This window comes from Miscanthus floridulus, chromosome 15 (genome assembly GCF_019320115.1).
Source record: "Miscanthus floridulus cultivar M001 chromosome 15, ASM1932011v1, whole genome shotgun sequence".
NCBI lineage: Eukaryota > Viridiplantae > Streptophyta > Magnoliopsida > Poales > Poaceae > Miscanthus > Miscanthus floridulus.
The window spans coordinates 24,831,696-24,848,055 of record NC_089594.1 but is presented as its reverse complement, the minus strand read 5'-3'; the positions used below and the strand labels follow the sequence as shown (position 1 = coordinate 24,848,055).

The 16,360-nt window shown below is 43.6% G+C and overlaps 2 protein-coding genes across 4 annotated transcripts; both read right to left on the bottom strand.

The window, feature by feature from the left end:
• Positions 1 to 3,502: 3,502 nt before the first annotated feature.
• On the bottom strand, positions 3,503 to 8,024 carry LOC136506641 (protein FAR1-RELATED SEQUENCE 5-like). Of its 2 annotated transcripts, none has more exons than XM_066501541.1 (5): positions 7,579 to 8,024; positions 4,931 to 7,111; positions 4,723 to 4,853; positions 4,564 to 4,644; positions 3,503 to 3,893 (listed from the first exon to the last, which is right to left on the bottom strand). In XM_066501541.1, exons 2-5 carry the CDS (start codon positions 7,107 to 7,109, stop codon positions 3,831 to 3,833), a joined length of 2,454 nt encoding a protein of 817 aa, XP_066357638.1. In that variant the 5' UTR covers positions 7,110 to 7,111; positions 7,579 to 8,024; the 3' UTR covers positions 3,503 to 3,830. The 2 variants fall into 2 exon arrangements, with proteins under 2 accessions (XP_066357638.1, XP_066357636.1); XM_066501539.1 differs by having other exon boundaries at positions 7,595 to 8,024.
• A 2,309-nt stretch (positions 8,025 to 10,333) lies between these two features.
• Positions 10,334 to 15,985, bottom strand: LOC136506640 (transcription factor LHW-like). 2 transcript variants are annotated; one of them, XM_066501538.1, is made up of 10 exons: positions 15,451 to 15,979; positions 14,781 to 14,927; positions 14,588 to 14,672; positions 14,046 to 14,087; positions 13,901 to 13,960; positions 11,808 to 13,514; positions 11,572 to 11,673; positions 11,325 to 11,462; positions 11,117 to 11,242; positions 10,334 to 10,943 (listed from the first exon to the last, which is right to left on the bottom strand). In XM_066501538.1, the coding sequence occupies exons 1-10, from the start codon at positions 15,540 to 15,542 to the stop codon at positions 10,779 to 10,781; spliced, it is 2,664 nt and encodes an 887-aa protein (XP_066357635.1). In that variant the 5' UTR covers positions 15,543 to 15,979; the 3' UTR covers positions 10,334 to 10,778. The 2 variants fall into 2 exon arrangements, 1 of the variants encoding a protein (XP_066357635.1); XR_010771683.1 differs by lacking the exons at positions 10,334 to 10,943; positions 11,117 to 11,242 and having other exon boundaries at positions 11,423 to 11,462; positions 11,572 to 11,668; positions 15,451 to 15,985.
• Between the last annotated feature and the right edge of the window lie 375 nt (positions 15,986 to 16,360).

Here is a 16,360-nt window from a genome sequence, read left to right as displayed (position 1 = left end):
ATTCAGCTCGCTATACCAATGAGTCAGTGCCACATCAGGCTCATATATATTTATCAAAGCCCATAACAAACCAAGATATGAGCCTAACATAACCCAAAAACTAGTCTAATAGACGGGGTTGTCCCGCTTTATATATATATTGTGCTCCCCAACATCAATTGATGATGTGATCTTCGAAAGACGTTATCCAGATCCCGAGTCCAATTATCTATGTCACACACAACCCATGAGACCCTTCGGAGATGTCAATGGGCTGCACCGTCACTATGTGACCCTAAGATTTTTCAGGTCTTGAACTATAGATTCTTTTTTTAGATAATAATGATCCAACCATGGGTTCTAACCAATTGTTATAAATTAGTCCTCATAGTGGGCAAGCTAGCCGCTAATCTGCACACACAAAAATGTTGATTAGATCTACCGAGATAAACATGCAAGATCACAAACATCATGGAAGGCAAGATATTTGTTAACGAGGTTCAGCCAAAGCATTGCATGGCTATGGAATATTTAACCTTTTGCCATTATAACGATCGGCACCTCTTCAAATGTCATTATTAGGTTACTCCTACATATTTGTCACCAGATGGAGAAGATTTCATAACTTTGAGCCATTTTCGCATATGACACATAGGCATACCAGTGTGTCTGAGTGATGCAAAATGACCTTCTTGCTCTCGGGTCATCTTTACGGAAAAAATTTAAGGTACGGCGAATTCGATAACGTAGATAGATAGCAAAGTATAATTCAAAACTAAAGTGATTTATACACATGCCGCAGCGACCATATTTACTTGAATATCCCTGGTAAAATAATCAACCAAATTCAGTAATGGAAAAATAAATTAAATAAACATATATATAACAATTTAAAAGAGCAAATACGTAAGGTGGTTGTGATTGCCACCCGCTAGGCCATATACCTTTGATGCGGTGATGCAGTGATGCCTGATGGGCTGATCACGAAGTGCAGGTGTGCTGCTGCTGGCCTGCCGCCTAGCATGCACTAGGCACTGTGATGGCGTGATCGACCGATCGACGCAGACAGTAATGCATGCTTAGATGCAGAGTCACAGCGCAGACGCCAGACGACGGGCTGCCGGACGGGGAACTCTAATCGTCTCATACACTCGGGGAGATGGGGAGACGGGTACGAGATGATACGCGCGACATACACAATCCGGCCGACGGGCAACACAGGGAGTCACGGCGCCAGCCAAAGGTTCTCATCACAGCATTCTTCTTCCTTGAGTCGCTATTCAGAGTTTCAGACCGTGGCTGCTCAGCTTCAGTCATCCATGTCGGATCAGTAATTGAGACAATCGACAAGCAAATTAGAAGGGGATTTGCGGTGGAATCAAGGTATGGCCACCGCCATACCTTGCCATACTGAGCCCTCCGCCCCTATTCTTGCCCTCTTATCATATTTATGAGGCCGAATTGAGTTTGACTCCAACTCGTCTATATTGCCACATACAACTCAAAGTCCTAACGTAACTGGACTTATACAAAATATTCGACATCGGGAACTTGTCGTGGCCACTTCTCCTGGCCACGACAAAGACATCAGGGTCCTCCATGTCACACTTTGATAGTACAACTGACACACATCTCGACTATTTGACTAGCACGTGCCTTTGAGGATTGGAGATCTTAAGCTGTAGATTTTAATTGTGTTACCAGACTCAAGATTATAGTATCACTTACTCCAATGTTGAATCTCAAAACTGGCATCGATAGATATCGGAGGTCAACCAGAACATTAGAAGAAGATATGCCACTTCCATGTGTGATTCCAATCAATTAAATATTGTGATACTCAATAGCAGCATGCCTTGTGGCAACAAACTAAAATTGCTAGAAATTTATCAAAATATTTTTTTCCATGGTGATTGGGGATCTCTCATGATTCTTGTAATTGCACAAACCAAGTACTAGCCTAGGTATAACGTCAAATCAAATCCTAGGTAAACAAATTTAATAATGTAGAGTAATAACATCAACTCAAATCCTAGGTATAACGTCAAATAAAATAGAGTTTAAGGTACACGGTATATGTGATCTAGTGTTTCAAGGTTTCAATGATTGCACACAAGTTACTAACAATGGACGTCACAACTAGAGAAAGATTTATGAAGTATCGGTAAACTACTAAATTTGCACAAAGTTCCTAGTTTGACATCTTATCTAAATGTTCCAAATTGGACTCCTTTTTTATTACAAAAATCCCATTAATTGCACATTCACTTTATTCCAAAATTGAACTAGACCTTTACCTTAAGTTGAAGTTCAATACTGATCTAATTAATCTCCATATCTCTGATGAGGAGATAAATTGTAATATATTTTGAAAATTAAAGCTATTTTTTCTTTGTGAAATCCAATATACAGATGTAGATACTCATATACACGAGTGTACCTCTATGAACACACCTCCACATGAGCACCTCCAAAGAACTGAGGTGGACCGGTTAATCTCGAGATTGACAAACTACAAATACTTCCAAAGGCTTCACTGAATAGATCACAAAAATTTTAGTTAACCGACTTTAGTTAAATCGGTTCGGTTCGATTAATCAGTTTTGGTGAAATTTTGTCCACCCCTAGCTGCTAGTGCTGGTGTGAGATTCAAAGACAAATGACCTGGTTCATCAAAATAGCACCAGTATGAGGTGTATTAGTTTATTATTTTATTGAAGGAAAATCATGATAAACATATTTGTAGTTCCAACATCTGTATCTTTCGTTTTGGATGCTAGTGCGTCCCACGAGAAGAGGAGAGATGGAGCTGCACTGGGTTGGGTTGGGCACACGTAGATTTGGGGTTAACAGGGGGTCAGCCTGACACCCGTCTGTTTACAGCGTGTTTAACAAAGCTATAAACTAAGGGTGATGGCACATCGTTGAAGGAAAATGAGCGATTCGGGATGGTAATAAATATGGAAATTGAAGTTACTGGATGGCGAGTCGTACAGCCAGATTACTTCAAATCGTAGGTTTTGTCAAAACTAGAAATATCCAATTGTAGTTCCATGTGCAGTGTCTGACGAAAAAAATCCGACCCAACTATTGGTTGATGTTAGGACATTTCAGGATGGTGGCACTGTTTTTAGTATCAAATGCAATGCGCAAACGAGGAAACAAAATACAATAAAAATGACTGAAAACCAGAAGCAGCAGATGGAACAAGAAAATAGAGTGCATTGCAATCGAAAGATGGTGACTTTATGCACCGGATATATAACTCAAGCCTTCAACTATCAGTGATTCAAACTAAAAAGCTTAGCCAATTGCATCAACTCAAATGAATTTATACGCTCCTAAAACTAAAGTATGCACAGAATATTTTCATTACTCGGTTTTGTTTCTCAATTCAAACTTTTAAACAAGCATGCCATCCATAAACAATTAGTACGTAATTTACTGAACAGGACCGACTGTACCAAAAATGTTTTGACTTCCTTAAGACCGTGCTTCAGTGAATACCCTTCCAAGGTAAAGAACTTGGTGGTTGAATTGAATTTGACAATCAGTATCAAGTGGTGGACAAGTCTACTATAATGCTTACTGATTTGTTTAGCTAGTACATAAATGATACATTTCGAAAACAAATTTTATCTAGTTTCCTATAACATGATGCTTCCATATTCCATACAGTTGTGAATAACAGATTTACAGTTAGTACATTCTCACAAAATGGAAGAGAGTAACCTATTTCTTCTGTTGCTAGGTTGGGTGTCTACTGCCTAGATGAACAAGTAATTCACATACAACAATCAGTAGAAGAGATATAAGCTTCAGATATTCACACGTCAATGACACTACACCTTTCAGAAATTTCTTCCACCACCAAATTGCGATGGTGGCTGAACTGCGCCATAAGCTGAATATTCCTGTCACAGTTCACAAGTTCAGTAAACTTACTAAACTAGTAAAAGCTGAAAGAATTGAAGCAACTAAGGCGAGAGAGACCAGTACAAAAAGGAACAGGAAATGTTTACTAGCATGTACTCCCTCCATTCCAAATTATAAGACTTTTTGGCTTTTCTAGTAGCTCTTGCTATGCATTTAGATATACACTATGTCTAGATACATAGTAAAAGCAACGTACCTAGAAAAGCCAAAATGTCATAATTTGGAACAGATGGAGTAGAGAACTAGACTCTGTGACAGAAGGGTCATAGGTTCGAAGGTCAATACCCCAACTGAAGAAGTGAGGAGACAAGGATATACACACTCTGAACAAAAGGACTCAGAATATCTAGAAACTAAACCAAGCTAGCCTACAAAAATCCAACCTTGTTCATTTGGTGCAAAGTCTGTCTTGATAAATAGTTAGAACTCCAAAGCAAGTTTTGTGTATGTCTTGGAAGTTTGAGAATAAAAGAAAAGGGTAAGCAAAGATGCCAGGTTAGCTTATTTATTCATTTCCTTAATGTTAAGAATGCTCATATTAATTGTAGTTTTACTGGAAGGCTTTCAAGCTTCCAATTGCATCTAATCCTTCATACATGCCACCATCAATTATGATAAGATATAGAATAAAAAAGCTCATTTAAGCACCTGGGATGCACACTGAGGCTCAGAATGCATATTTGTATGCCCCTGAATCTGACTTGTTGAAACAACAGTCGCGGGGTATCCCTAAAAAGCAAAGATGCATGATTCAGTAATTTGGAAGCAGTTAATAAAACAATATTCCTAAAGAGGTAGGATCACTACCTGGTAGAAGTAAGGTCTACCAACAGATGAGTTTGATGCAATATCTTCTGCAGCAAAATATTGATCTTGATTTGGTGGATCGACAAAAACCGGGTCAGCTGGCTGGGGCAAAACCACTTGTTTCACATTTCCTATAAAAACAATTATTTTATTCAATCAAACTTAATCATTGCTGAAGCAAGATGAATGCAAGTGAAAGAGGAGATACTTGAATGTTTCTCTTGCTTAATTGATTTTTTCTTTCTCTTTTCAACCCTACTCCCATCTTTCTCTTTTCCCAAGGGATTCATATGCAATCTTTTGAGGTCACACATATTTTCCAGTGATTTTTCTCCGTTTTCAAGTACATCCAGAATTAGTTTTCTTGTATTATGATGACTTTTGCTCTTCGTCAGCAGATCATAAACAAACCACATAGCCCTATTATGATACACAGATGCAGCTTCTGTGGGATCTTGTTCTGCAAATTCATCAACTGGAAATGGATATGTTCCTTTTCTGGCATATTTTGTCCAACGGTTTAAAATATACCTTTCAGGAATCCTATCGACATTCTTGAGACCAAGTGCATTTAGAGCATGTAAACAAAGTACACCCATGGTCTCAAATTTTTTGCAAGTACAGCTCAACTCCATGGTAGAGGTGTTAAGGAAAACTACCCAAACATTTGGACTACTTTGCAGAACGAACTCAAACTTATACAATGTTTCATTACACTGAACTTCCTGATATGAAGTTGCACCAGTTCCATCTAGAAAATCTGTTTCAAGAGACTTATAGACCTTGTGTGTGTAAACTTCAGCAGCATGTTGCAAAATTCTGTTATGTTTAACTGTACACTCCGAAGCAGCCTGGTTGCACTGAATGTCCTCTAAAGACTCAGTTTCACGCCAACTACCTGCAATTTTATCCAACTCAAGAACAAAAGTGGCAAGTGAAGTTGATTCATCATCAATGTTGCTCAAAATATTGTTCAAACCCTCATTCCTATCCATCAATTCGATCCCGCCATCAAACGCATCCTTATGAAGAGCTGTGCACCATTTATGCCTTTGCTGATACAGATCAGTGAGCCACGGGTGTTCCTGCATATTATACTCATGATGCATCATCGCCCATGTTTCATCAAATTCTGCTTCTGACTCACATCCTCTCATGCACTTTATAAGCAAGCTATGACATGTTCCAGAATCATTGATAGTGCCTAAATGGGACAGCATGTTCTTTTCAATGAGCCGTTGACAAAGACAATGATGTGTCCCAGGAAGAACATCTTCAATTGCCTTGGAGATAAATTCATTCTGATCAGTAAAGATTGTTTTAGGAGGACGACCGCCCACTGACTCCAAGAATGACTTAAATAACCATTCATACGATGTTAGGGACTCATCTAACAAAAATGCACAGCCAAACATGACATTTTGTCGGTGGTGATTCACACCAATAAATGGGACACATATCATATTATACTTGGTGGTGCGATATGATGTATCAAATATCACAACATCTCCGAAACTATCATAGTCAACCCGGCTTTTCCCATCCCTCCAGAAAAAATTAGTCATTCGGCCTTCTTGATCTACTTCTACATCCCAATAGAACATACCTTGTTCATTTGACCTGCGCTTGAAATATCCAACAAGGGCCTCACATTCCTCTGGTTCAAGCAGAGTGTAACTACGGATGCTAAGCTGGCTGTGGCATTCTGTACCATCTTCATTTATATGCAAACTGTCATGCATTGCTTGGATTTCAGCATTCACCATTGCATTCAGCACACCAGATTTCGGGACTGAAAGAGTCCTCACTGATCTCAGTAAGTGTATCTCTTCCGGACGAACTAACTCATGATTGTGTTCTGGAATTATTTGAATAACTCGCCATTGACCTTCAGAATCAACCCTAAAACGGACCATCGCTTTGCAATTAGTTCTGGTCTCCGGCTTATTAAAGTTCGCTTCAGTAAGCTGCTCATCATCCTTCAAGCCTTCTTTTGAGCAGTAATAATCTTTAGTACGGATGGTTTTGGTTCCGGTAAAGTAGTACTGCTTTCCCTTTCGAACACTAAAGCCCATACGGTGCCCATAGTCACAGTACAACCTGTAAGCTTCTTCCTCACTATATGCGACTTTATTTCGTAATTCTTCAGTCAACTCCTCACGGCTTGGGATTATGGAATTATGCTCCCTATCCTCTTCTTCATTTCCTGCAGGATCTTCCTCCCTCCCCTGTTCTTGGTTGTCGAAGGCTACTTGCTCCCCATTTTCAGCGGTGTAAACTATTTGCTGCATTTCTCCATTCTCCTCAGCTTCTTGTTCATTATCTTCGACACTGCCAAGACAGATGGCCTCCCCATCAATCTCAATAGCAATCGTAGTACCTTCCATCACTGCATCACAAAAGGCAATGTATTGGTACAAATAACAGGAAAGTACAAGAACAGATCTACTACTGAAACAATTGAAACAAAGACACAGAAGCTCCTTTTTTATATTTTGGGTGCAACCCCCCCCCCCCCCCCCCCCCCAAAAAAAAAAACACACACACACACACACAAATGTGAAGGGCTATCATTTTTTTTTACAACCTAAAGCCTAATATTTGTCATGTATAATATCACATAGTAGTAGAGATATAGTACATAATTGAGCATGATTTAATAAATTCATATAGAATTGAATATAACTAGAAATTGTTTTACATGTAGAACTGTCCCAATTTGGCAGTTTCACAAATTATTTAACACATATAAGTAACACATAATCAGTGAATTAATATCCGTATCTGTTATAGTTTCACAAATTGCAATTGATATAATAGAGTGAAACGGAAAGCCAATTCACCAAATTAACTTACAAAACTGGATGCACACCTGATGGCTGCTCCAATGGAGAATCAACAGAGTACCAGACCAGCTCAGCTGCTCTGCTCCTGCCTCCTCAGGACGATCGAGGCTCGACCGTTGCTGCCGCTGGCCGCTGCCCCAGGCCTCCCAGCAGCCCACCCACGCCCAGCACCCCGGTTGCTTGCCGCTGCCGACTTGCCCCTGGCCAGGGGCCGCCCCAGCCCTCCGCAGCCACCCGGGGCCCCAAGCAGCGCACCTACGTCCTAAGGCCGCCCAAGCCCTGCGTGGACAGCGTGGCTGCGCTCGCCGCCGACGCCTAGCCGGAGATTCGGCCCTAGGGTTTGGAATGGAAGGGGAGAGAGAGAGGCAGAAGCCGCAGGCGCTGTTCTGCGCGAAACGCTGGAAGCCGAAACGGCGATGGGGGACCTAGCGCCTGCGACTGCGAGGCCGCGGGAGAGAAAACTGGGCTAGATGGGTCGCCGGGAGAGCGCCAGGAGAATTTGTGAACCCATGTTACGTTTTTTGTTTTTGTTTTCCTAATAACACGTATATACATAGTTATATACCCAGTTTTTTTTAAAAAAAATAATATAAGTACTAGCAATATGTTGCAACGGAACCCAAGATGCAAAGAAATTGGACTCTGTATAATCGCTAGACGCGAGTTATTCTAGTTTATATGTGCATGAGTCATGAGTTCAACACATACGAGATACATATGACGTAACCTCTCTCTATATATATATATTGGAATTGGACCGTGTATCCATTATCGCTAGAAATGAGCTGTTCTAACACGTATGAGTATAGATCATAAGTACGGTTTAAGTGAAAAAAGCAAGACAGAAGAAACTCTCCAATATCCAGACAATTAGGAAGAAGTTGACAAAAAAGAATTAAAAAAGGGCGCTACTAAAGCATGCGTCCGCATGATTTGGAGGTTCCACGCGCACACCTCCTCGAACACTAGTTTTTAGTCAAAAAAAAACACAGCAGCTCTCTTCCCCCAACTCCGGCGCCCTCGCCCCCCACCGCCACCACCGTCCCCCTAGCTCGCCAGCGGCTCCCCCTTCTCCCCCCCCCCCCCCCCCCCCCCACCATGGCCGCCGCCACCACCATGGCCGGAGCTCCTCCGCCCCAACCTGGCATGACCGTCCCTACCGCCGCCAGCTCCTTTAAGCAGCCCATCGACCATTCCCACCGCCTGGCCTACCTGCCTCCTCCCGAACGGCCATTCTATAGCCCACCGGAGTTGGGGAGAAGAAGGGAGAGCTCGCTGAAACCCTAGAGGAGAGAGGAGGAGGCCTACCTAGCGCCGCCGCCGTTGGATCCGGTGGATCCGCCGCCGCATCTGCCATGCCCGTGCGGGGAGGGGGGGCATGCGGTCGGATCCGGTGAGGCGCGGACGCAGGCTCCGGGGAGGTCATCACTAGGGAAGAGAGAGAGAGAGAGGGAGAGAGGCTGAGAGGGGAGGTGGAAAACGAGGTTGTGGGGGCGTGAGTGGGGAGGGAGCGGTGCGGTGTGCACTCCGCATAGCGTCAACGTGCGCGCGCTCGTAAAGTAGTATTTAGGATTAAAGAAATAAGAATAGTACCCTTGAATTTAAGTAGGTCAGCCCCACATGACTGTATGAATATGAAACCTACTCAAAGCACATTTTATACCTCCTGCTAGCTAGTAGGCACTGGGTTCTATTATTAAGCTTCTATATTATTTATCACAAATCGAATAAACGGAGCAAGGGCGGACCCAGGAAACAACATGGGTGTACACATGTACATCCAATAAAATTTGCAAAAACAAAATAGCAGACATAATAATATACATTTATACACTCGAAATTAGATCAGATCCAAATACAAATAGCCAAATAGTTTGTGCATACCTGGCGGGTGCTCATTGGCGGCTAAGGACACAACAAATGCCCTATTCGTTTGGCTGATAAGCCATGACTGAAAGTACTGTCGGCTGATTCATTATCAGAGAAAAATATTGTTTGTTTGCTAAAAAAATACGGCTTATAAGCCAAGCATACAGGACCCATTTGTTGTGAAAGACCAGCGGCAGCTGCAGTTGCCAGTGTGGTCGACACGAGAGAGAGAGAGAGAGCGCGCGCGCGCTAAACTCAGGGTGAACGAGAGAAGGGAGTGCAGGGTGAACGGAGTGCAGGTGCAGCCAACTGCAGCATAAGAGGATATATCAGAGATTTCCTTATTTGCAACGTTTTAAATAGTGGCATAATAGATTTAGCGGTCTCCTTCAAAACTAAATAAAAGCTACTCGGCTCCAAACCCATGGTTTTTCTTGAATCTAGTGTTTTTCCTTTAAAAACTGAATTGATTGACGAAGCTAACGACAAAGTGAGACCATATTTGGAATGCATAATTTTTATTCTTGAATTATTTTTTCTTTTAAATTGGTTTTGGAACAGGATACATTGAAAAGAAGGGGGCACAAATGTCTTCGCAACAGGATGGGGGCAGTACCTCAGCTGGCCGGCATCCTTTTTTCGGTAATGGCAGCTTTGGGTTAGATGCCTCTGTATAGCTTCACCCAGTCATTGGAGAACAGATGCACATCTGAATATCTGGAGCCATAAAAGATGAATCTCTCCTTTTACCAACTGGTATTATGCATGCTTTCCTTTCATGATTTTTTGAATGTATGGACGTCAACCAAGTCATAGTACAGTGCCGCCAATGAATTGCATGCATCTTAACCCATGAAACATCTTGAAGGATAGGTACAAGAGAATTTGGGAGAACAAAGAAAGAGAACCTTATAACTTGGTAAACAGTAATACTAGTTTCTCATTAGTAATCACACAGGAACACTAAAAAAAAGAGAGCTCCCATTTCGAGTCAGTACCAGAACAAGGCCTACAATTCAACTCAGAATTTCCATTCAGCAGAACGTAACAAAATTCACTAATATGCAGAAGAACAAAAGGTAAAAGCATCAGCAACAAACAGAAACTAAGATTATACAGTCAAAACATCGGTCGTCTAATGATCATCCGCCGAACCAACTATCCATGTCTCCATTCCCGTCTACTGTTAGGCTTTCTGAATGCACACTGCAGGGACGATGCACTGCATGTCACGAGATTCCAGCTCGTCCTGTGTTGACAATGCTAGTCATGGCAGAAGTGGGTCGACCTCCCGCTCTTAGCATTTCAAAGATGCCTCCTGTGATCTTTGTGCTGGCTGGCTCACCTAAGATGACCTGTCGCAGGGATTACGGGATACCGCACAATCCCAAGAGGCATTTTTGTGTTGTTATTAGGATTCTCTCCTGCTCCACCACCATCACAACTTGGTTCCAGCAAGCGCATTAGGGAAAGGAAGATTTCCATTCTAGTCACATCCCTGTTGGCCTGCATAAACACAGTAAAATAAGAACTTCCATAAAGCAGACAGTGGAGGAAGCAAAAGAAATCTGAAGTCATGAAAAACATATATATTATGACATGCTCTGAGGAGAAGCTATTCTAGCCTTCTGAGTTCTCAGCCAACCTAGAGAACTTTCATAATGCATGGAACTGCTTACCTCAACAGCGAACCGTGCCCAGATTTTATTTTTGCGTGCTTCCATAACGCCCCTTAAGATGGTTAATCCTAGTCCTTTAATAAAATCAGCTATCTCCAAGAAGATACCTCTATCCTCACAAAGCATCTACAGAGGCAACACCATCAGCAATATGCATGCATTGACAATAATAAGAGTTGAAAGAACCAGCAATAGCAGAATCATTTACCTCCACAAGCATCTGACGAGGCCGCTCAAGATCCTCGACAATGATTGGACATGTCATAGATTGACTACCAACATCAAAGGCCCAAGTTGCACCACCTTCGAAGTAGTCTTTAAGTGGACCATTCTCACCACCAAGAATCTGTTTGGAGTTTACCCATAGCCACACAACGCATTGCATGAGGTTAGTAACTATTACCTTCTCAAAAAGGCTGCAAATTAGATGACAAAATTAATAAATATGTGCATACCTTAGATTCACTTGAGTCCTTGAGGTTATCTGCATGCTTTGTCACACTTTGCAAGAAAAGCATGTGCTTAATGGTCTTCTCCAACAATGCATCAATGCTACACTGTTGACAAAAAATGCTGTGAGACTAACAGTCATTGCACAAGCATATAAAGTTTGAAACAAGTGCAATTGAACCTTAAATAATCCTAAATTCCTAACGCACATTTGAAATTCACGAGTAGAAGAAGAGGATACCTTTGCGCTATTAGGTACAAGTTCCCGGAGCTCTTTTATACGATCCTGAATAAGCTGGCGGTCCTTTGGTCGTGGCTTAGGATTCTCTCCTGGTCGAGACCTCTTTCGACTTGCCTTGCTTGACGTATCAACACCCTTGCTGTTTGAGGCCGAGGCACTTTCACATTTCATGTTCTGTCCACTCTCAATCCAGAGGTGTATCTGAGATTTCTGTATTGCATTATTTTGAGAAAGACAGCCATCCTCTGCCTTTTCTGGGAAAGATGACTGTTTAACAAAATTTGAAATGGCTAACTCATTCTTGATTAGCAGAGGAGCAACCTGCTTTGGCTCTTTTAAGCGACCATATGAAGTGCTAGGAATATCTGTCACTGAAGTCTTGCAGGAAGCACTGTCACCAGAGATCTGCTTGCCACCAGGATTGGCATTGGAGACAACTGCATCCAACAGTTGGTCGGTATCAGTCAGTGAGAAGATCCCAGAATAAAGGAACTCGTCATCCACTGAACTGAAGGCTGGAGAGGAACCAAGATGAACAGAGGATTCAGGTACATCTCTATTTGAACTCTCAGGTTTTGCAGCTTTCCAGGTAAGATCATTATCCACATTGCGGCACAAATGATGAAATTTGGAACCAAACATGTCAAACAAATCACTTTCTGCAGCAGGATCCATAAGGAGCGGCGGTGATCTCTCATTAGATATGTCTGGGAGCCTGCGGTGATCCATATTCTTGACAGCTTGAACAATTGCATCAGTAGGGTCATGCACTTCATTAGCCTTTTTTGGGCCAATAAGATCTGAGGTACTCATCTGATTCTCTTGAGAAATGGCTGTTTTCAAACCACCAGAAACCTGAATATCAGAGCCAGACGACAGAGCAGCAGAAGCTTGGCATGTCTCTCTCTTGGGACTCTCCGTTTTCCTAACAAATTGGGTAGATTGGGGCATTTTATATGAAATAGTTGGCCTGTGCCCTGTCATCCCAGAAGTAGAACTCCATCTTTGGTCTAAATTTTGATTTGCTGTGCTGCCATACAGGTTACCCTTGACTACCCTAGTGCCTTCTGGGAGAAAATCAAAACCCCCATGACCATTAACAAAACCTGGCACCTGGCCTCTGCCATGCAACAAAGTCATGTTTGTGTTCTCATGGACTAAAGGGTTACGGTATGCAAGAGATTTCAAGAGAACATTTCTGGGATCTAATGGTTCTCCAGTGTGTCCTTGTTCTAACTGTTGACTGTTGGTCATCAATGGATGCCTTTCCATTGATGCTGAGATAGATGAGATAAAACCAGAGCTCACAACACTACTTTGGGTGTTACTCTGAACTCTCCTGTCACAGTAAGGGTTTTGCGGTCTGAATCTCATGTCAGGAGCATATAGAATGTGTTCTTTACCCACTTGGCCATTTCTTTGTGCAACCATAAGCATTGAAGCATTACTGCCCATGTTTGCCAATGTACTACTAGACACAGTTGTGCCATCAGGACCATAACATTGTTGATATGTCATTGGGGATCCACTAAAAAACTTTGAGCATGTATCTGCAGGGTATATACTTGTGGGGCCACTCAAAGGGCGTGACTGAACTTTCCGGTTCGAATCATTTTTAACAGATGACGATGAAGCCATACTCGACCGATTGTTCAGCTGAGAACACAGCTTCTTATACTGGAGCACAAGGTTGGTATTTTCCACTACCTGCCAGAAAATAAGCATTCATATAAGTTCTAACAAGTCATAAGCATGGTTAGTAGAGTTAGCATAAAGAGATATCTGAGAATCTTTTTTTTTTCTTATTTCTTTCACAGCAATCCTAAGTGCAAAAATAGAGCACAATTATCACAAGTTGTTTTTCTTTTCAGGGTTCCGCTACTGTCCACAAGAAGGTTTTGTCTCCTCGGATCTCACCACCATATAGTTTATATACAGAGATCAAGGGAACAGACATTTGACCAGTCAACAATGTAACACAGTCATAAAGTAGTATGTCATGGCCATATAATAATGACAGAGAACAACTTCAAGACATGTAGAACAATATATACTATATAGTAATCCCAGTTGCTAAAGCATGGATATCTTACCACACTTGTAGAGCCTAGCTGCAGTACACCTCGTGGTAACACAGGAATAATTGCAATAGTCTGCAGACAATAACTTATTGAGAGCTCCAATGCAAACATTGTTTCAGTGAATAATCCACCATGCAAGGAAAAAAATCGTACTAACCTGAATGCCAGCTGCAAATTGATGATTCATCTCAGCGGCAAGCTATCATCGTAAGAAGAACATAATCAGTTTGGTGTTCCATCACAGAAGCTCATATTACAATTTAAAATCCCCCAAACAAACCAAACATTTATCTGCTTAGACAATAAGTAAGAAAGACCCCAAAGATGAGGAAATCCTCATGGTGCTAGCATGAAGAAAGGGAAATGCCATCATGGTTGACTTCAGCTCTAGGGCAAACCATACAAACAAGAACCTTGAAAGATGTCTCCACTTATTTCGCGCGTCTATTTGTGTGCTTTCGCAGCTAGCTTATCACAATGACAGCTTGCTCACAGAATAATAGACCAAACTCACTACATGCCAAAGTTTCAAGGCGTAGAACAAATACTCGAGGACAAAATAACCCCACAAGGACTTCTGCAGTGGCATAAATCCATTGGCCTCACGCTTTAAATACAGTGACAGCAAAATGGACCACGGAAAAACTTAAATTGGGCTACATTTATATCAGTTCACAAGGGAAGGAGAAGGAATCGTACCTCGGGTCTGAGATTGTGATGTTTGGCAGCAGGATCATGGACAATCCATTGATGATTTCCAGTGAAAGCAGCACAGCCAATGGTACTGAACACAGCATATATATATCAGTGAAGCTTGAACTTCTCCAACAACGCCGAAGCACTTATTAGCAGCTAAGAACATTTTAACAAGCAAAACACAATTCGTGCTTACCCTTCACCAACAACATGAATTTGCGAGGCCATGACCTTCCTAACAAGCGTGCACAGACTGGTGCCCGGCTCACACCCAGCTTCAGGAGCCTCAGATCCGGCGGAGCATGACGCGTGGCCGCAGCAACCGTCCTCCCACACCAAATGCCTGCACGTCACCGAGGCGAAGACACACAAATCAGCAAAGAACCGCTGAATTCGTGCACTAAGCACATCATCACGAAGCTAAATGCGCAGCACATTAGCGTTACACAGAAATGCAAGCGCATTTCACGCATTCCCGCCCTTTGACACCCCAAGAACTCACACGCATTAGCACGAACTCAATGGGTACAGGTTCCAGTAAATTTGCAGCGGCGCCAAAAGTGCATACACGTTCTTTGTTCGTTTGAAGTAAAGAGCTCCCATAACGGGAAGGATGTCGAGGAATATGCCCATCCGAATGTTCCCCACGCGCGCTTCGCTTGTCTAGCAGGCAAATCTAGCTGAAACGGAATGCGCAGCAAAACTCCAAAGCCCAAAACCCAGGGAGCGAAAAGTTGCATACGAACGTTCCGAAAACAAATGGGATGGGATTTCTTCGCAAATCGAGCTGCAGGAGAAGCTTAAGATCCGAGAAAAAACGGGAGAGAAAAAAAAATACAGGAGAAGCAAGGAGGGGTGGAGCTTACACAGGGTCGGCGGCGCCGATGGCCTTCCAGAAGACGGCGTAGGACCAGCCGACCTCCTCGCAGAGCCGGCGCAGCGCGTCCCCCACCGCCATCCCGGCGACGCAGGAAGAGAACCCTAGCTCCTCCGCGGCCCGCCGCCTGCAGTCCCCTTCTGAGCCTTCTCTCTGGCCTGCCTGGAACTGGAACAGGACGTGCGAGCAAACAAGCAAAGACGGGCGGCGGCGCCCTCCTCTAGGCGGCGCGGCGGCTGGCTCGCCCGGCCTGCTTCGCGCGGAGCCCGCCGGCTCTCCTCGTCCTCACGCTTCCCCTCGCCGCCGGCGCGCAGGCGCCCATCAGGGGGGCGGGCCCACTCCCAGCCTCCCAGCCAGCAGGCGCGGGTCCCAGCGTCAGCGTCAGCGTCCGCGGGGGGCGCGCTTCGCTTCACGCGGCGCGGCGGCGGCGAGCGAGCCTGCCTGCCCCAGTGCTGGGGCTCCGGGGGCTGAAGCTGGGGCTGCTGCTGCGGCCTTCGGCTCGTCGATGAGCCTTTCAGCAGTGTGTCATTATAAAACACGGTCGTGGCCGAGGTGCCACTAACATGTTCGAATACGTGCCACGACACTTTATTTTTTTCCCCCCTTTTTAAGTTTAAGCCATTCCGTCTACTTTTTTATCTAACGATGTCAATCTACATTAGAAAAAATGTCTTAAATACCCTCATGTTGCTTCTTCACCGTGCCCTTCTTTGTTTCCTCCACCGGTCGTCTTCGTCCCGACCTCCACCGTGTGCGGGGGCAAGGAAGCCCCGCGTGCGCTAGGGCGGGGGGCGGAGCCAGCCGCGCGGGCGCCGGGGCCGGGGGCACAGCCGGCCTCGTGGACATCAGGGTTGGGCGGAGCCTAGGCGCTCGTTGCCTCGTGCCTCCACCGCCGACGC

Coding starts and splice junctions, on each gene's coding strand:
- LOC136506641 (XM_066501541.1), bottom strand. CDS start 7,109: ATGGAAGGTACTACGATTGCTATTGAGATTGATGGGGAGGCCATCTGT. Junction 4,854..4,930: donor TAAGCAAGAGAAACATTCAA/GTATCTCCTCTT, acceptor TTGTTTTTATAG/GAAATGTGAAACAAGTGGTT. Junction 4,645..4,722: donor GTAGACCTTACTTCTACCAG/GTAGTGATCCTA, acceptor TTTGCTTTTTAG/GGATACCCCGCGACTGTTGT.
- LOC136506640 (XM_066501538.1), bottom strand. CDS start 15,542: ATGGCGGTGGGGGACGCGCTGCGCCGGCTCTGCGAGGAGGTCGGCTGG. Junction 14,088..14,587: donor ATCACAATCTCAGACCCGAG/GTACGATTCCTT, acceptor TTACGATGATAG/CTTGCCGCTGAGATGAATCA. Junction 11,243..11,324: donor CTCGTCAGATGCTTGTGGAG/GTAAATGATTCT, acceptor TTGCCTCTGTAG/ATGCTTTGTGAGGATAGAGG.